The sequence below is a fragment of the Suncus etruscus genome, chromosome 10 (genome assembly GCF_024139225.1).
Source record: "Suncus etruscus isolate mSunEtr1 chromosome 10, mSunEtr1.pri.cur, whole genome shotgun sequence".
NCBI lineage: Eukaryota > Metazoa > Chordata > Mammalia > Eulipotyphla > Soricidae > Suncus > Suncus etruscus.
The window spans coordinates 12,084,903-12,105,779 of record NC_064857.1 but is presented as its reverse complement, the minus strand read 5'-3'; the positions used below and the strand labels follow the sequence as shown (position 1 = coordinate 12,105,779).

The window sequence follows — 20,877 nt, the reverse complement described above, 5'->3', positions numbered from 1 at the left end:
AGTGCTTTATATAAAGGAATAATTGCCTGATTCCAAACTTCTGTGATAGAATTTTGGTCAGGAACCGTTGTAGAATTTTGGTAAGAAAGGGGACTCTTTTTTTATATATATATAATTTTTATTGTGATCAAAGTTAATTAAAAATCTTTCACAGTAATATTTAAGGTTCATAGTGACAATGAATGAGGGACATTCCCACCATCAGTATTGTCCTTCCTCCACTCCTGTTCCCAGTATGTGTCCCATATCTCCCTCCTTTGCCCCCGGACTGCTAGTAACAAGTAGAAAGAGGACTCTTTTCTACCTGGAAGTTCATCATTGCCTAGGATATTAATGATCCATGCAAACAGACTCACTTCACAGTGCATCCAAATATTTTGGTTAAATTTTAACCAGAAAAAGGTATATTTTTCTCAAGTCTGAAGTTTGGCACTAATTATGTCCCATCATTGGTTAGCCTTGAAAATTTCAGTTTATTTCTTTTTTGTTTGTTTGTTTTGTTTTGGTTTGGGTTTTTGGTTTTTGGGCCACACCCAGCGATGCTCAGGGGTGACTACTGGCTGTCTGCTCAGAAATAGCTCCTGGCAGGTACGGGGGACCCTATGGGACACCGGGATTCGAACCAACCACCGTTGGTCCTGGATCGGCTGCTTGCAAGGAAAACGCCACTGTGCTATCTCTCCGGGCCCTTCAGTTTATTTCTTTTTTTTTTTAGTATATTTTTTATTTATTTAAACATCTTGATTACAAATATGATTGTGATTAGGTTTCAGTCATGTAAAGAACACCCCCTTCACCAGTGCAACATTCCCATATATGCGATGCCGGGATTCAAACCACTGTCCTTCTGCATGCAAGGCAAACACCTTACCTCCATGCTATATTCTTATTTCTAAACATATTTTCTTTTCTCTTATTTGGCTATCCAGTTATTTATTACAGTTTACAGGTTTCTGCTTTCCTCTGTTTTCCCTTCTACAACTCCACAGAAGTGTTTGCAACATTTTCTCAAATGAACTCTTAGTTGCAAAATAAAGTCTAACTTAAGTTCTGGTCTAGAAGCTATGATCATCTGTCTGATCACTTCTTCCTATATTTTCCAGAACTTTTTACTATGTTTGCTTAACGCTGATCATACTTTCTCATGTTCCAAGCGGTCTATAAACATTTTCAGAAAGGGCTCTACATATGTTGAGAGCATGATTCTAATTATTCCCAAGACTTCTTATCCCACCTTTACACCACAGTCTCCTAATTAGTTATGAATATGGTCCGTGATGTGTTCAGGACTTCCAGAATTGAAGCTTACTGGGCAAGTTCTTATAGATAACTCCCAGACATCTTCCATTCTTTTTTTTTTTTTTTTTTTTTTTTGGTTTTTGGGCCACACCCGGCGGTGCTCAGGGGTTACTCTTGGCTATCTGCTCAGAAATAGCTCCTGGCAGGCACGGGGGACAATATGGGACACCGGGATTCGAACCAACCACCTTTGGTCCTGGATCGGCTGCTTGCAAGGCAAACGCCGCTGTGCTATCTCTCCGGGCCCACATCTTCCATTCTTTCTGTCACAAACATCTCCCACTATAGCCTATTCTTAAATATTCTCATCTCAAAGGCTCCAAAGAATTAGCTGTCATCCCTTGAAATAGCTATCCTTGACAATGAAACAGGGCATGATATGGGGGATAAGAAAAAGATTTCATCACTGCACCTCAATAAAAAAAATAAGGGGAAAAAAAGAAAAAGTTAAATACAGCATGATCTATTTAATTTTTCTGTTATATCACTTGTTAGTCATGTCACCTTGAGAGGGATTTTTTTTCACTTCTCTGATTTCTCCTCTGTAAGATAAAAAAAATACTGATTAGTATTCTGGTACTACCCAAATTAATCATGAATAAATAAAACAACTTTGGGAAGTAGCTCACTATAATAATATTGGTTTGTCTCTTCTATCTCAATCTATATTCTACCTAGTACATAATATCACTTTTTGTTTAAATACATTCTGTCTCTTCTAAATTACATTCAGTATCTTAAATGTCCAAATTCTCTCCTGTCAGAAAATCCCATAAATTCAAACTACTCCAACTTTAGTGCTCTGGTCCAGGAAGAATATTTTGCTGCCCTGTGTTCTGTCTGCCTTGAAACATTCTCCCCAATTTTCTATTGCTTTTGCCTGAATCATTTATTTTGCAGGTTTCAGCCTGAATATGACTCTAGGGTTAGTCTGATCCCAGACTGAGCAAGTGTTTTGCTCTGACTCGCCCTCCAATCCTATAATTTTCTGCGGGGAACACCTACACTTCCTTGTAATTTATCCCAATACATTCTTTGTTCCTATTCCTTGAACCATTTTCACTATGAAGGAATGAATTGTCTCTTTTGCTTCTTAACTTTGAAGGACTTGTGGTTCAGAGTATATGAGCCAAGAAATACTTGCACTCAGTGATCTGGGTAACAACTATATTGAGGGGGGAAAAGTTTGAATTCATGAGGCTGAGAATGGACAATCCAGAAAGTTTGCTGTCTTCTCTATAGAAGAATAGAATATCAAACATTTTAATTTTAATAGATATCTTATGTTTTATATTAAAATTAAGTGTTTTCATTTTATTTTAAAATGTTGACTTCCCGATGATGCATTTTTATCATAGATTTGGTAAGTTTCAATATAATGAGATTAAATAATAAAATCTAGATCTATGTTTCTTTATCTTTCAAACTCTGAGACCATTCAGAGAAGCCAATTTTTTTTTGTTCAGTTTGTGGGCCACACTTGGTGGCAATCAGGGTTACTCCTGGCTCTGCACTCAGAAATCACTCCTGGCAGGCTTGGGGGACCATAAGGGATGCTGGGAATAGAACCCAGGTCTGTCCTGTGTAGGTTACGTGCAAGGCAAATGCACTACTGTTGGGCTATCTCTCTGGCCCCCAAGAAGTGAATTTTATGTGCTCACAGACCACATCACATTTGAAAAGGTTTTGCATATAATCAAAAAATTTGTTGATTTTCAATCAATAATTATAACAGTAGAATGCCTTTGCAATCTATGATGTCCTTATAAAGCCAGATATTTATACATTTCTTAAACTCCAGTTTACAAAGGTATGTGTGTGTGAGAGAGAGAGAGAGAGAGAGAGAGAGAGATGTGAATATTTCTCCACCATAAAAGCATGTTGCCCCCCTCCTTATATTTTGTATTTTGTCTTCTGAAATGCTACTTTCTCTCATTAAGTTGTTTTCTAAGTGACTCAATTTTCTTTTACGCAGGTGCAGTTACATGATAGACAACGTGATTCTACTGATGAATGGTGCATTGCAGAAAAAATCCGTGAAAGAGATCTTGACCAAATGTCACCCACTTGGCCGCTTTGTAGAAATGGAGGCAGTGAACATTGCAGAGACACCATCTGACCTCTTTCAGGCTGTTCTAGTTGAGACACCACTGGGTATGATGAATGCATGTGCACACAGATTCCTGTGTCCATTATCATTTGTATATAGCATCATTCTACACAGACTACTAGAATTGAACCACACCTTAAGAGGCCATCTAGTTCAATCCTTCTTTTCTGCAATTAAAGCAAATAAATAACCTGTCCAGTGTCCCATGGAAAGCCTAGAAGACTCCCAAACTTTAAATCACTGTAGTTTCTACTAGAACATAATCACTAGGAGGATGTAATCATTTTTAAATGGATGTAATAATTTTTAAATTGTATAGTGGAACCTTATCATGATTAATTTTTTTACCTCCTAGTTTAGATTTCTGAGTAAATATAGTTATATTTGGGAAATATTTAGTATTGGAAACTTTAGGCATGCCATTTTTATGTGATGTTTAGGAAAGCCTATCAAAGTATCTGTAGCAATGATGAAGTGGAATTTTTTGGTTGGTTGGATAGTTGGTTTTGGATTGGAGGTCACACCTGGTGGAACTCAGGGGTTACTCCTGGCTCTGCACTCAGAAATTATGCTTGATAGTCTCAGGGGATAATATGGGATACTGAGGACCCATCCCAGGTTGGCTCTCTGCAAGGCAAATGCCCTATCCTGTTGTGCTATCACTCTGGCCCCAAAATGAATGTTTTTAATTATAATTTAGCACTAACATAGTTGAAGTATTCAAAATGTTAAAGTACTAACTTTTCACACATGGTTGCAAGAAGAACTGGATAACAGCAGTTCTATGTTAATCATTTGTCAAAAGAGATGTCACTTTGGGTCTGGAGAGAGTACAGCAGGTAGGGCGCTTGCCTCAAACATGGCAGTTTGGATTCCAGCACCCCAACTCCTCATCAGGAGTAATTCCTGAGCACAGAGCCAGGAGTAAATAATGAGCATGCTAGGTGTGGCTCCCCTAAAGAATACAACTTCAAAAATAGTTATGATTTTAAACATTTCAGAAGGAAAAACATTTTTTCTTTAAGTACTCAATGTGAAGGGAGCATTAATTTACAGAAATGGTGAGATTCTGGAACTAGATATTTGGAGCAGAAAGCCAGGCTCAGCCTAGTCCCAATAAGATGACAGAGAGTTTCAGTTAAACTATTGACTCATTGTAAGTGATAGTAACTGCCTATAACAGACTTCTGTCAATTAAGTACAGTTTTTAGTGCTACTCAAAGCTTGGCACATGGTAAGATCATAAATAGTAAATAAGTATGTTATGACTGAAACCCAACTACAATCATGTTTGTAAACATGGTACTTAAATAAATATATTATTTAAAAAAATTAAAACCAATAAAATATGTCTAGACAACAAATGCAAAGTTTTAGACCATTTAGCAAAAAAATTGACGTAAAGAATTGCTTTAGCCAGGGGCCAGAGTGGTGGCACAGCAGTAGGGTGTTGGCCTTGCATGTGACTGATCCAGGATGGACCTGGGTTCAATCCCCGGTGTCTCATATGGTCCTCCAAGCCAGGAGCAATTTCTGAGTGCATAGTCAGAAGTAACTCCTGAGCGTCACTGGGTGTGGCCCAAAAAGCAAAAAAAAATTGTTTTATCCATAATTAAGCCAGAGACATACATTTATGATACAAAAAGCAATCTAAAATGTGTGAAACAAATTCTATTCAAAATACTGAATGAATTATATTTTCTTCTGAATAATTTTAAGCAAAGAAATAATTTTAACAATAAACTATTTTAATCATGTATTTAAAAAAAAACCAAATAGTAAGTATTATCAGCCCATGATGTGAAGCTTACTACAAAGCTGTGATAAGGGAAGTTAGAGAAATAATTGCACCGAAAACTACTGTGACAATGATAGTAAGAGAGAAAAGTAAAATGCATGTCCTGAGGCATGCAGAGGGTGGGGGAGGAGGAAAATGGAAAACTCTGGTGGCAGGAAAATTACACTGGTGAAGGATGTTGTACATTCAATGATAGAAACTCAACTACAAACATTTTTGTAACCATGGTGCTAAATAAATAAATCATTATTAATTTTAGAAAAAAGGAAAAAATAACACACAAAACAAAACAAATAGTAAAGCATGAGACAATGGCCAGGAAGTTACAGGAGAACTTCAGTCAGCATTAAGGTGAATATTTTACAGATTTGTGAAGATTCAATAAATTAAAGCATATCCAGTAATAAGTCATTAGTAACTAATTAGTAACTAGTTCCCCTTAATGTCATTCTTTTGTTTTGTTTTGTTTTGTTTTGTTTTGTTTTTGAGCCACACCCAGTGACACTCAGGGGTTATTCCTGACTATGCCAGAAAATCACTCCTGACTTGGGACGCCTAGGCTAGCACAGGCAAGGCAGATGCCTTACCACTTGCGCCACTGCTCCAGCCCCTTCTAATGTCATTCTTACTGTGAGTAGTTATGGCAGCTGTAGATTGTCACTGCAGAGGCACCCTGTGAGGGGTGAGGACCATGATGGTACCTTCAAGATATCTTTTATAATCATGTTTAATTGATTTATATGACACTTTCTGTTTTCAGCTCCATTCTTTCAAGACTGTATGTCTGAAAATACTCTAGATGAACTGAATATTGAATTACTGCGCAACAAATTGTACAAGGTAACTTTCCCCAAATGCTGTGTTTCTTTATTACCCAAGGGGATTCTAATCAAAATTTACTTTTAAAAGTTACTTTGTCTATTAGCCAAATGCTGCAATTATGGAGTTATGCTTACGTAGAATGTAGCTCTTATTTGCCCTGTCTGTCTTCTAGTTAAGAACATATTCTCCACTTTCCCAAAAGCAGCCAATTCTGAAGAGGAAATTACACCCCTTTCTTGGTAACCTGTATATCCATGGTACCAAGAGCATTAAATGTTTTTTTTAAAAAAAAAAAAAGATAAGACCTCCCAATTTTACCACAGGCTGTGTTCTTTACACTGACTGTATAGAAAGAGGAGGTGCAGTAAATGCTCCCCAGGCCCTTTGCCTGGTCTGTATTGTGAAAGGGAGACAAAAACAAAAAATAAATTCTCTTTACATAGTTCTTAAATTTCATAATGGAGCCATCAGTGCCATGAAGAGATGGACACTACTCTGTATTGTTTTGCAAAGAAGGTTCCTTTTAAGAGGTAGACTTAATAAAACTAGAGAAAGAATCATTGAGATGTACCTAAGAGAAGGAAATGTTCTCTAAAAATTTGATTCAACCAAGCATTTTATTCTCAGCTTTCAGTCAAGAAAACTGAAGCAAGGAGAGGTAAGACTTCCTTGGCAGAGTCAGTTAGCTAGAACTTGACAGAACTGAGTTCAAAGAGGTTTTACTACAGCCTATACTCTGCCTTTAATAATACCGCCTCCTTGGAAGACTCAAAGTTTTCCAAGTAGGTATCCTGAGCACTAAGAGAGATTAAATATCAGTTTAGAACAAAACCTAGACTTATTGGTTGATCTTATAAGAGATTTTGGCATTTGATATTTAAAAATATAAAGAATCAGGGGCCAGAGAGATAGCACAGCTGTAGGGAGTTTACCTTGCAAGCAGCCGACCAAGAACGGACCAGTGGTTCAATTCCTGACATCCCATATGGTCCCTCGAGTCTGCCAGGAGCAAATTCTGAGATCAAAGCCAGGAGGAACCCCTGAGCTCCTTTGAGTGTGACCCCCTAAATAAATAAATAAATAAATAAATAAATAAATAAATAAATAAATAAATAAATAAATAAATAAATAAATAAATAAATAAAATAGTCAACCATGTAAAATGCTTAAAACCTTGCAAAAAAAAGTGCCTGCTAAGCAATTATAACATTAAGTGCAATTTAATTTTTCTGTGGAGCTCTTTCTCAAGGTCTATAAAAACTTTAATATAGAGGTTATTACCACATATATTATAAAATATGTGTAAATAAATATTTCAATTTTGATTAAACTGTTTAATATATCACGAAAAATTTATCTAGACTCTCCAAAAGGAAAATACATTCACTTTATTATTTATGATCTTCTTTTGAAGTCTTACCTTGAGGCATTCTATAAATTCTGCAAGAATCATGGTGATGTTACAGCAGAAGTTATGTGTCCCATTCTTGAGGTAAGAGTCCTTGAAATTTTTTGCACCAAGTGCTTATGCAATTGTTTGTATATTTATTTGTTTGTTTGGGTCACACCCAATGGTTCTCTGGACTTCTGGCTCTGTGCTGAAGTACTTACACAATTTTATTTACATAATCCTATTTATGTTTCTACCTTAGATTATTTAATTAAACAACAAAATAATGTACACACAAAATTTGATGTTTGTAAAATTAAGAAATACTATTTTTGCAAGTTTCCAACACAGGATTATTTTGAAATTAGAAAATAATATAAATATTTAGTCCTGTTTCCTCCTGATGTAGTTTGAAGAAACCAAATTTAAGCTAGTTAAAACTGAATTATATTACAAGAAAGATAGTGGATTTGGGTGCTAAATTATGGGGGCTCACAATCATTTGATACCATCTCCTTATTTGTTTAAATAAGAGTTAGGGTTAATTCACTATAGTTCCTGCATTAGGAATGTTGTGTGTATATTTAAATAAATTCTAAAGTAGGAGTAAGCCCTGAGCTCTGTGGGTGTGGCCCAAAGAAAATAAAGTAAATCCTGTAAAATAAAGATCACCCCAAATAACTTTTGAGCATTAAGGCTGTGGATCAGAAGACTGTAAAGTTACATACTTGACAGACTCACTTATTATGTCAAACATTACCATTGATTTTCGTTCTTCTAAATTTGTTTCTTCCTTCACTGTGTGTTTTTTTTATTATTTCATGGTTTTATTTGTCCTCCATCAATCATGATCAGAAAATAATATGATAGAGTAAGATATTTTCAAAAATTAGTGCTAGCAGGAATGTGGGGAGAAAGGAACTCTAAGTCACTGCTGGTGGGAATGCTGTCTAGTTCAGCCTTTATGGAAAACAATATGGAAATCCCTCAAAAAACTGGAATTGAGCTTCCATACGATCCAGTTATACCACTCCTAGGGACACAAAAGCACAATATAAAAATTCCTTCCTCCCCTCTATATTCATTGCAGTGCTATTTACAATAGCCAGACTCTGGAAACAACCAAGATGTCCTTCAACAGATGAATGGCTAAAGAAACTGTGGTACATATACGCAATGGAATATTATGCAGCTGTTAGGAGAGATGAAGTCATGAAATTTTCCTATACATGGATGTACACGGTATCTATTATGCTGAGTGAAATAAGTCAGAGGGAGAGAGATAGACACTGTATAGTCTCCCTCATCTATGGGTTTTAAGAAAAATAAAAGACATTATTGTAATAACGCCCAGAGACAATAGAGATGAGGGCTGGAAGTTCCAGCTCATGATATGAAGCTCACCACAAAGACTGGTGAGTGCATTTAGAGAAATAGCTACACGAACAACGATTATAACAATGGTAATGAGTGAGAGAAGTAGAATTCCTGTCTCAATAACAGGCAGGGAATGAGGGAAGAAGGAGTGGGGGGCATTGGTAGTGGAAATCTTGCACTGGTACAGGGGGAGAGTGTTCTTTACATGACTGAAAACCAACTACAATCATGTTTGTAATCATGGTGCTTAAATAAAGATCATTTTAAAAATGATATTTTATTTTTAAAATTAATATCTTTATTTAAACACCTTGCTTAAAAGCCCCCCTTCACCAGTGCGACATTCCCATCACCAATGTTCCAAATCTCCCTCCTCCCCTCCTGACCCCTGCCTGTACTCTAGACAGGCTTCCTACTTCCCTTATTCATTCACATTGTTATGATAGTTCTCAATGTAGTTATTTCTCTAACTGCACTCATCACTCTTTGTGGTGAGCATCATGTAGTGAGCTGGAACTTCCAGCCTTTCTCTCTTTTGTCTCTGAAAATTATTGCAGGAATGTTTTTTATTTTTCTTAAAACCCATAGATGAGGGAGCCTATTCTGCATCTGTCTCTCTTCCTCTGATTTATTTCACTCAGCATAATAGATTCCATGTACATCCATGTATAGGAAATTTTCATGACTTCATCTCTCCTGACGGCTGCATAATATTCCATTGTGTATATGTACCACAGTTTCTTTAGCCATTTGTCTGTTGAAGGGCATCTTGGTTGTTTCCAGAATCTAGCTATTGTAAATAGTGCTGCAATGAATATAGGTGCGAGGAAGGGATTTTTGTATTGTATTTTTGTGTTCCTAGGGTATATCCCTAGGAGTGGTATAGCTGGATCGTATGGGGGCTCAATTTCCAGTTTTTGGAGGAATCTCTATATCACTTTTCTTAAAGGTTGGACTAGACGGCATTCCCACCAGCAGTGAGTAAGAGTTCCGTTCATCCCCACCAGCACTGCTTGTTCTCATTCTTTGTGATGTGCGCCAATCCCTGTGGTGTGAGATGGTACCTCATAGTAATGTTCCCCAGACATACAATCACCTAATTTTTGATAAAGGAGCAAGAAATCCTAAATGGAGCAGGGGAAGCCTCTTTAACAATTGGTGTTGGCACAACTGGTTAGCCACTTGCAAAAAATTGAACTTAGACCCCCAGCTAACATCATGTACGAAGGTAAAATCCCAATGGATTAAAGACCTTGATATCACACTTGATACCATAAGGTATATAGAACAACACATAGGTAAAACACTCCATGACAGTGAGACTACAGGCATCTTCAAGGAGGAAACTGCACTCTCCAAACAAGTGGAAACAGAGATAAACAGATGGAACTATATTAAGCTGAGTAGCTTCTGCACCTCAAAGGAAATAGTGCCCAGTATACAAGAGCCACCCACTGAGTGGGAGAAACTATTCACCCAATACCCATCAGATAAGGGGCTAATCTCCAAAATATACAAGGCACTGACAGAACTTTACAAGAAAAAAAAATCTAATCCCATCAAAAAATGGGAGAAGAAATGGACAGACACTTTGACAAAAAAGAAATACTAATGGCCAAAAAAGCACATGAAAAAATGATATTTTAAAAACAGCGAGACAGATAACATTCACATACCTTTTATTACAGTATGTTACTATACTTGTTTCATTTTTATCATTATTACTATTAATATAATACTGTGTATAGTTTAGAATCTAAACATTATTGCAAGTTTCTATATAGGAAACTGTGATATATATTTACATATATAAATAAATATATATGATTGGTACTTTACCATTTTTTCTATTTCTGGAAAATATTCTATATGGATAAAGAGGAAATACTGTACTCTTTAATCCTTAGTATCACACATTTAATATAGCTTTAAGACATCCTTCCTAGCCAATATTTATCTGCAAACAAATGAGAAATTCAGTTCAGATATTAGATTCTCCTATGAATATCCTGGGCAGAATTTGTGATGGTCAATATAGATCTCATTTTGCTAGTTTTCTTATTCACTTACTTTTTGAAACTACCACGTTAACCATTTCTAAATCCTTACTTCACCATTTGGCTCTTCCTTTTGTTTTAATGTTTGATCAGTAGACTTTCTATTGTGATAACTTCATTGATAGGAGGACTCAGTGACTTCTGATTTTGGATAGCTCAATAACATGATTCCAAGAAATTTCCAATAAGAAATACCTTTTAATCAGAAAATAAAAAAGTAAATAACTTCACATGTGTATACATATATATATATATATGAGCCAAACTTTTCGAAATGGTATGTAAAATTAGTTCTCCCAGAAAATATAATTGTTACAATTTTGCAATTAAAAATACTTTGACTACTTCCTGTTAAAACTCTTTTAGAACTAAGAAGTTCTTGGAGGAAAAAATTCAGCCTAAAGAACTCTAAAAATTTTTTTATCCTTATCTATGTAATACAAAAGTGGTTATCAATAAATATTTCTATGGCACACTCAATGTTGAAAAGTGACTGACTCTCTTTCAGACATGTTGGCCACTCAAATTTGTGGTCCATGAGGCCCTTCCCATTCTTTTCAGAATGTAGCAGCTAGACACACTATAAAAACATTATCTAGGTTATAAAATTACAAGTTCTACATGGCGTAGTTCTTGGAGGTTATAAATGGTGTGTGTACTTTTAACCTCAAAATATGTTATGTGAGGGGCCGAAGAGATAGCACAGAGGTAGGGTGTTTGCCTTGCACATAACTGATCCAGGACAGATGGTGATTTGAATCCTGGCATCCCATATGGTTCCCGGTGCCTGCCAGGAGCGATTTCTGAATGCAGAGCCAGGAGTAACCCCTGAGAACCGCCGGGTGTGACCCAAAACCAAAATCAAAACGAAACAAAATGTTATGTGAGTCAAGGGGTATAGCTCAAAGAGCTAGGGTAGCTTTGCATGTAGGAATCCTGGTTTCAAACCCCAGCATTTCCCACCTTGGTCTCCTGTGTACTGCTGAGCCAAGGACCAGGAGTAGCTTCTTGCACACTCCAGGATGTGACTTAAAAAGAAATAAAGTAATATTACAAAAGGTATAAAATTACTTTCTTAATAGATAAAATATTTTATGTGCTGGACTTCAAAATAGCACAGGACAATGGGCAGTTTAGTACCTCTTTTCAGAAAGGGGAAACTGAGGCACAGAAAGGTGATATTAAGTACCTAGGAAGTGGTAATATCAGGACTTCAACTATAGCAAGCTGATTTCCATTCCTTCCTATACATACATTATCTTAGATATGTCTGTATCAAATTTACCATTCAAATTATATTGTATAGAAAGTGTTCATTAAAAAGCAATATTATGGGGGCGGGAAAAAAGCAATATTATGTTTATACTATAAAAATAAAAATAGATTAAGATCTCTTTATAATTTGCGATCTGAAAAAAATGATAGCTGAGTAATATTGTATTGCTCATCTCTTGGAGGGTTAGATCAAGCCATTATACGCCTAATTTTCTTCTTGGCTCTTTATTATATCCATAATATTATCATTTCAGATATTTTTCAAATGGTGTTTAAAATTATTACTTATCCTTACAAGTTAAAATATAGAAATATTAGGGCCAAGGAATATTAAGGCTCAGTTATAGAGTAACTTCCCTTGCATTGGTGATGTGCTAGGTTCAATACCTGATTACTGGCACTGCAAAAATTTTAAAATAAGAAGTTATAAATATAGTCATATTAGTTAGATGTTTAACCATGTGGCAGTTATTGCCTTTCTTTTTTATTATTTCTTTTCTAAAGGTTCTTTTTTTAAATATTTTTTACTTAAACACCTTGGTTACAAACATGATTGTGGTTGGGTTTCAGTCATATCAGATGACACCCCCTCATCACCAGTGCAACATTCCCATCACCAATGACCCAAATATCCTTCCTCCCCTCCCCGCCCCTACCTGTACTCTAGACAGGCTTCCACTTCCCTCGTATGTTCTCATTGTTAGGATAGTTCGCAATGTGGTTATTTCTCTAACTAAACTCATCACTCTTTGTGGTGAGATTCATGAGGTCGGCTGTAATGTCCAGCCCTCCTCTTTAATGTCTCTGAAAATTGTTGAGAAATGTCTTTCATTTTTCATTAAACCCATAGATGAGTGAGACCATTCTCCATGACATGAGCAAAGGACATTCATCAGTTTTACCTAATTATATAGATCATATAATTGCATCTCACTTTGTCTAACTGTGGCGTACATTTAATTAATAAAGTTTTTGTTTAAATTTTTAGTATATAATATCATTTTATCCCATTTGATAAGAGACTTTAAATGTCTCAATATGGAAGAAAAGAGATTATGATGGGACCAAGATTTTTGCAAGAGAATTGGGTCAATTAGAAGTTTGAACCATCCTATAAAAAAAGGAATAGACTTATATTCAATGCACATACATCACCCTGTACTGTTTTCCTTTATTACTTGTTCCTCCGTGTTCTTCTGAAACCCCGTGTAACTAAACAGACAAGGAAAACAAGCAGGGAATATTGGTTTTTCATCTTCCATGGTCAGTAACCACATGAACAAAACTGGACTTGATTCCAGTTCATGTCACTCCTTTCTATATCATCCACTCCTCCACCCACTGTTCTTACAAGGTATTTCTTTCCTTCTATTTATAAGAATTGGCCAAAGTATTTGACCAGATCATTCCTACAAAATGTTATGCTTTTAAAGTTATGAGTGTTTGTAGGAGTGTGTGAAAGAAATACACAGAACCTAGGATAAACATAGTGTATCCATCATACATTTTGTTTACAGGATGCCACCCCTGTGTAAGCTTTATAAGACTTGAGTAAATTTAAAATCACTCTATTTACTCTCCTGCATAATCAGATATCCTGTCAAACTCGTAGCAATGGGCTTGCCAAAGACAGTAAGCACCTTTTATAACTTCACAAATCATAGTTCCCTTCCCTAAGAGCTTTCAAACACTAAGAGTCTATAGATTAGATGATGACAGTAAGGTACATTTACTGACACCTATAATAAAAAAGCAAAATTAAAGTTACAAGGGAATCTACATGAAATAATATTCAATTGAAAAGGAAATCAAAGAATTTCCTATGCAAAAGATAGGACTAGATGCCACTGGACCTGCTAATGCAAGAAGAACTTCACCATGGCTACCTATGGGAATGGGTATGTATATTGTATGTAAAAGAAATATGTATTTACAAGAAGTGGAAAGTGTAGGGACATTATAAACAACACTGTGATTGCCCTAGCTTTAAGCTGTGACCATTCCTATAAAATGCCATCTTTTACTTTATGTAGCTTTCTTCCAGAATATAAGATATTGCATGCCTTACTGCCCATCCTGCTGTTTCTCTCTTTAAAATTCTAGCATTGTGGGTTTGGCGAAATAATGCTGGGATAGAGTACTTATCTTAAACACCAGTGATCTTGGTTTGGTTCCTGAGCACCACCACTGAGGATCTGTAGAAATGATCATTGAGAGAATGGCACGGATTTAAGCCATGAGTACCACCAGGTGTGGCCCAAGTAATAATAATAATAAATAAATAGATAGATAGATAGATAGATAGATAGATAGATAGATAGATAGATAGATAGATAGATAGATAGATAGATAGATAGATAGATAGATAACATCTTAACACCTAGGACTAGAAAGATGCTTTAGAGTCTGGAGTTCAAGATTTGTATGTATGATAGCCTATATGTAGTCTACTTGGTAGCCTATTTCACTTCTAGAAGTGATTCAAAGTTCAAAAACAGAAAAAAAAAAAATCCCAACATTTTAGGGCTAGAAAGCAAGGTAAGAACATCTGAGGCAATTAACTATTCTACCTCCTCCTATTTTCTATTCTTCTTTTCTATTACTAGTTTCCTATCTCCAAAATTTCTAACTAATATTGTCTTGCCCTTTTCATTTCATTTCAATAGTAATATTTCCTATTCTTATTTCCTATTTCTTATCTCCTATTTCCCTATCTCCAAAGTTTCTAGCTGATATTCTCTTGCCTTTTTCATTTCTTGTCTAGTCTCTGGAAGGTATAAAATTACTGATGAGGCTGACTTTATTCAGCAGCTGAAGGTGGCATTCTTTGTTTCGAAATAAGGCCACTCCTGCTTTTATCTTACCCATAATTTCCATGACAGTAATAAAAATGAAGAGAAATAACTAGGTTTCTTGCTCCTGAGAGGAATTTTAGCACCACCCCTCAGAACTGCCAAGCGTGATCATTGAGCTAAGAGCCAGGAACTAAGCTAGGAGCACTGCTACAAGTGGCTCAACATCATCTTCATTCATTATCATCATCAATAAAATCCTAACATGTTCTAGTATGAGTTCTGGTAAAATTTGTTGCAAGTCTGGATTTTCTATTAGTTCTTTAGTCAGAATAAGTTGATCAAAGAATATAAAACAATTCATTTCTTCATCCATATGCATTATTAATAACTTTGGAACTATGTTAAAATGCAAACTTATATCTATAGAGGTCTGGGATTTGACCTGTGATTCTGCATTTCTGGGAAATGCCAAAAGTAATGACTGCTGATCCATGAAACATGCAGTATAAGTAGCAAGATGAGAAAATATACTGGAGAATCTTTAAAGTTGTGAAGCCATTTCTGTTAGGTTCAGTAGACAATTAAAATCTTCCTATATGTCAGACCCTGTATAGTAAAGCTGAATAGTTAATGGGAAAACATGGAATTTCAAAAATTTAAGTATAGCAGGGCAGAGAGATACATTCAGATTTTAAAATATCATATGGGGCTAGAGAACTAAGGAAGGGCTAAGGTGTTTGCGTTGCATATAGCTGACCCTAATTGCATCTTTGGTGCCACATATGGTCCCCTATTACCACCAGAAGCTGACCAAGAGCTCAGAACTATGAGTAAACCCTGCACAATACCAGCTGTGTCCCACTCCTCCCCAAATAAAATAAAATAAAATAAAATAAAAATTCTGTATAAGTGCAAGCACTTCAATGAAGAGTTTCTTAGTCTTTAGTAGTCATAGAAATACCCATGATAAGAAAAGAAAATATGATAAAGACAGGTTGAGATGGATTACCAGGCAGGAAGAGAACCAAGAGACAGAAGAAAAATGGAGATCACAATGTCTCACTCATTAGAGAGAAGTAGAATGCCTGTCTCGAATACAGGCAGGGGTTTGGGTGGAGGGAGATCGGGTGCATTGGTGGTGGGAATGTTGCACTGGTGAAGGAGGATTGTTCTTTTTGTAACTTAACCCAACTACAGTCATGTTTAATAAAAATAAAAAAACAATGTCACTCTCATTAGAGGCGAATGATGTACTACTGAGGAGCTGAAAGGAGCAAATCTTAACCTCAGCCACATAAGTCTTAGCTATGGAGTTAGACTTAATGACATCTAATCTAGGACCTTAAAAAGATAAGGAAATATTGGATGAGGGGTATGACTCAGTGGTAGATAATTTGCCTCACCCATGTGAGACCCTGTATTGTAACTGTCTATCTCATGTCTTCCTTCTCTCTCCAAACCACAATTCCCCCATACCTACAAAGAAAACAAAGCTAACAGTACAAATGCTATCAAGTTTCATTGTATAAAGATTCTACTGACGTCAATAGTTGGAACGTAATATAAATATATGACAAGCACTTTTTATTCCACATTGTAATGGTGATTCCACGTACATTTTAAAATTTTATACCTTAATTGACCCCAGCAAGTCATCCTTATTCCAATTTTTATGGAAGAGCCACTTGAAAGTCTAGTGGTCAAGGACTCCAGAAAAAGAGACATGCTTGAGTAATTTCAGGGTTCCTGGGAACTAGGTTTTACTGAGAGTTTTCAGAGTCATAGGCCATTAATGCTGCTGAGATGCTTTTCTGTCCAGCAAAGTTACTCCATTATAAAAAAAATTAAAAAAATATAAAAAACCTCAGGGGACATAAACAACACATGTCTGTATTGTAATTAGGGATCCAGAAAGACAAATTCCCTTAGAAATGAATGTCTACTCATGACCCTTTTTCCAGTATTGAGATGGTGGGATTTTACTGATTTCCTGTCTTGAAAATTTAGTTTGAGGCTGACAGACGGGCTTTTATCATCACTCTGAACTCCTTTGGCACAGAATTGAGCAAAGATGACCGAGAGACCCTCTACCCAACCTGTGGCAAACTCTATCCAGAGGGGCTCCACCTACTGGCCCAAGCAGAAGACTTTGAACAGATGAAGAGAGTGGCAGATCATTATGGGGTATGTGATTCTATTGAGTCCCCTAAAAGTGTTGAATTATTTCATCTAGTTTAACGCACATCAAATTAACCCTTCTTCTCTTAAGCAGTTCATTATAATGTTTGTCAAGGGAAAAAAACAGAATATCTTGCTGTAACTACCTCTCTCAAAAAAAATACTTTAAAATTCTAACCAGTTCTGGCACTCTTTAAGGCTCCTGCCAAACAAGTGCTTGAATAAATTTCATTGAAGTGGTCATTTGAGTCCTTTTTTTTTTTTTGAAGTGCTTGATAAAGCAAGCTCCCCAAGAGACTGGTTCAGTGTTCTAGAAATGTGATCTCATGTCAAAGTTATGTAAAATGGCCTGATCCAACAGTCCTTTCAAGTGCCCGGTGTGTAAACAAGGTTAGGTACAGCCTGTCTATTTGAAATTTAGAGGAGAATATGGATATATTGGTTTATATGACTGCCTTTGTTCAATGGCCAGAAATAGGGAATAAAAGGAGAGCTGCTTATATTTCTCATCTTATTCCAGCATCCAAATGCTGTTGGAGAAGCTGAAGCACCTCAGTTAAAGTTCTAAAGCCTATTTCAATTCGTTCTAACAAATAATAACATGCAAATATCCCAGGTAACTATTACAGAACTAAATAGCAAATCCCTTACCTTTTCTATTGATTTCTGATGCCCTACAGGAAAAAAAGTAGTTGACCAACATATCATATATCTTTGCAACACCTCCTATGTCCTATGTAAAGGGCTCTTTTGCATAGTATTATCATTTAAGTATTCCCTCCATATTTTAATCCTTCCACACTTGAAGTTTTATTTGTATCTTATCAATTCTCATCTCAAAAATATCTTGAACTGAGCAGATCACATTTATTCATGATGAGCTTCTCTATAATGTGTTGAGTAGGTCCTAAGAAGCACATGTAAAAAATGGCTCCAAATTGTTCTGCATGAGAGTAAAGTTATTTGCCTCTTATATAGTAAGCCTAATAAGTCATTTGGCTGTAATTTGATTTATCTTCTCTTCACTTTGTTTTTAAGGTTTATAAGCCTTTGTTTGAGGCTGTGGGTGATGGAAGTGGGGGAAAGACACTGGAGGATGTGTTCTATGAACATGAGGTATGCTATAAATAAAGACATGGTTATCTTGTATGATTCTCTGCTTTATGATAGCCCTTAAATACTTTATTGTGGTTTTCTTTGTACAACTGATCAAGCCTCTGGTTTGGCATATTCATAATTTGAGAGCCAATGGATATTGCATGTGAATATATCTGTCCTATGGTTTACATATGATGACTTCTCATCGAGAATTGAGAATTGCTCAATCCAGACAGATATATGCAAAGTGAAATTTTGATTCTGGATGGAATAAAGACTGAAACCATTCCAGGAGCTGGAGATATAGTACAGTTGGTAAGGTTACTGCCTTGCACACAGCCAACTTGGTTTTGATCCCCAGAGTCTAAAATAGTCCCTGAGCCTGGCAAATATTTACTGGCAAAAAATATTTAGGAGTAACCCTTAAGCACTATAAGATATGGCCTCAAAACAAGCAAAGAATGCAACTTTTCCATAATTAGCAAGAGAAAAATTTAGGATATTTTAATGATTATACACATTTCCACACAAACTCATACACACATAGTCAAACAGACCCACAAAATTACCTCATGATACATGCTTTGTTAGGGATATATCACTAGATGGCCCTTTCTTCTTAACAAGTATTGAGCTAATTGTTACAGTAAGACCCCCCTGACACTATTATAACAAGAAATATTTGTAGGAAAATTCATCTAAATAATCTAGATTATTCTCTTTTTTTTTTTTTTTTTTTTTTTGGTTTTTGGGCCACACCTGGCGGTGCTCAGGGGTTACTCTTGGCTATCTGCTCAGAAATAGCTCCTGGCAGGCACGGGGGACCATATGGGACACCGGGATTCGAACCAACCACCTTTGGTCCTGGATCGGCAGCTTGCAAGGCAAACGCCGCTGTGCTATCTCTCCGGGCCCGCAATGACATTCTTAATTCATTTATAGTCAACGTATAGCCTACTGAACTATTCGCACAAAGAATCTTACATTTTTTCTAGTCTACTCATTTTCCTAAATGACTTCCTCTCCCATGTTAATCTCATTAGAATAGACAGAGAATCCCAAAATTCGATCAAATTTAGGTTAAACTGCTAAATGTATAACTATGAAAAGCATGAAGGATGTTTTCCCATAAGGTTTATTCTTTTTGTAGGGGAATGGACTACCTCCAGAACCAATGATTGAACCCAGGATTATTGCATGTGCTCCAGCTCTTTGAGCCATCTCCCTGGCTTCAGTTTGACTCTTGACATATTTTAAATAAGTCAAAAGAATATAAAATAAGAAATAAGTGAAGAAATAGAACTGATTTTATAGATTAGGGATGTTTTAAAATTTTACATTTCTGTATGACACTTTTGACTGAGATTGAGAAAGAAGCTGCCCTAAGCAGGAAAATTGAATGTCCATTCCTGATGGGCTGGACCTCCTGAATACTGTGTTTGAGGTTTACAGAACTCCATAAAGGAGCCAGGGCCTCTTCTCCTTTTCCTTGAAAATGGAAAAGAATAAATGAATCTGTCCATTTTAGACTTCACCCCAGTTTTGAAATAATTTTGACATTTTTCTCTAACAGATTTTCCTTCTGAATAAGAAACTCAACTGCTTTCTCACTGCCCCAGAAGGAAATTTGAGATTAAATCTCTTTTTAAAATCTTCAGACTTGTGTCCAAGAAAAAAAAATATCTTAGCTAAATAAACAAATCTAGCTAGAAAATAAATAAATATTATTACAAATTCACACACATACTAAAAATCTTTGTGCTGGCAGTTCTGTTAAAATTTAGAGCCTCTCTTGTAAGTATAAGAAATTTTTTGTGGTGGGGGGCACACCTGGCAGCATTCAGGGATTATTCCTGGCTATGCTCTCAGAAATTGCTCCTGTCTTTTGGGAATCATATGGGATGCCTGGGATGGAACCCGTGTCCATCCTGGGTCAGCCTAGTACAAAGTAAACTCCCTACCACTGTACGGTATACCATTCTGGCCCTAAAATTTTTTCTTACTAATTACAGTTTTCTACCTTGACTTGTAGATTGACCATAACATTTTAAACTTCCTGAAGTACTACGATTTTCCCCTATTTGACCTAATTTGTCTACTCAACTGCAAACCCAAGTCTAAAAACCTTAATAGCACTTTTATTTTACTTTCTAAATATATACTCCAGATAAACTGATAGTCCATCTTTTATTTTCTTTCCTCAGGTACAGATGAATGTACTGGCCTTCAACAGGCAATTCCACTATGGTGTGTTTTATGCCTATACCAAGCTGAAGGAACAAGAGATGAGAAATATTGTGTGGATAGCAGAATGTATTTCCCAAAGACATCGAACTAAAATTAATAGTTACATTCCAATTATATAGTCTAGTGTTAAGGGAACCTCAAACGCAGAAAATCATAAATGTTAAGAGGAACTTATTTAGGAAAATAAAAGGAGTTGTGTTATTTTACTTAAGTTTTTGTTTTGCTTTTTGGGCCATACCCGGTGATGCTCAGGGATTACTACTGGCTATGCACTCAGAAATTGCTCCTGGCTTAGGGAACCATATAGGATGCTGGGGATCAAACCACAGTCCATCCTAGGTTAGTGCATGCAAAGTGGTTAGGCAAATGTCCTACCACTTGTGCCACCGCTCCAGCCCCTTTACTTAAGTTTTAAAAAAGTAAATTGCATG

The 20,877-nt window shown here is 36.1% G+C and overlaps 1 protein-coding gene and 1 pseudogene across 1 annotated transcript in view; both read left to right on the top strand.

Moving 5' to 3' along the window:
- The window catches only part of ATP6V0D2 (ATPase H+ transporting V0 subunit d2), a 61,789-nt gene extending 41,224 nt beyond the window's left edge, over nt 1-20,565 (top strand). Inside the window, exons 3-8 of the mRNA XM_049782147.1 lie at nt 3,275-3,453; nt 5,968-6,047; nt 7,444-7,521; nt 16,931-17,107; nt 18,140-18,217; nt 20,404-20,565. Coding sequence (XP_049638104.1) covers nt 3,275-3,453; nt 5,968-6,047; nt 7,444-7,521; nt 16,931-17,107; nt 18,140-18,217; nt 20,404-20,565 — 754 coding nt within the window. The remainder of the gene's footprint in view (nt 1-3,274; nt 3,454-5,967; nt 6,048-7,443; nt 7,522-16,930; nt 17,108-18,139; nt 18,218-20,403) is intronic.
- Nucleotides 6,332-6,446, top strand: LOC126021230 (uncharacterized; annotated as a pseudogene).
- Nucleotides 20,566-20,877: the final 312 nt, after the last annotated feature.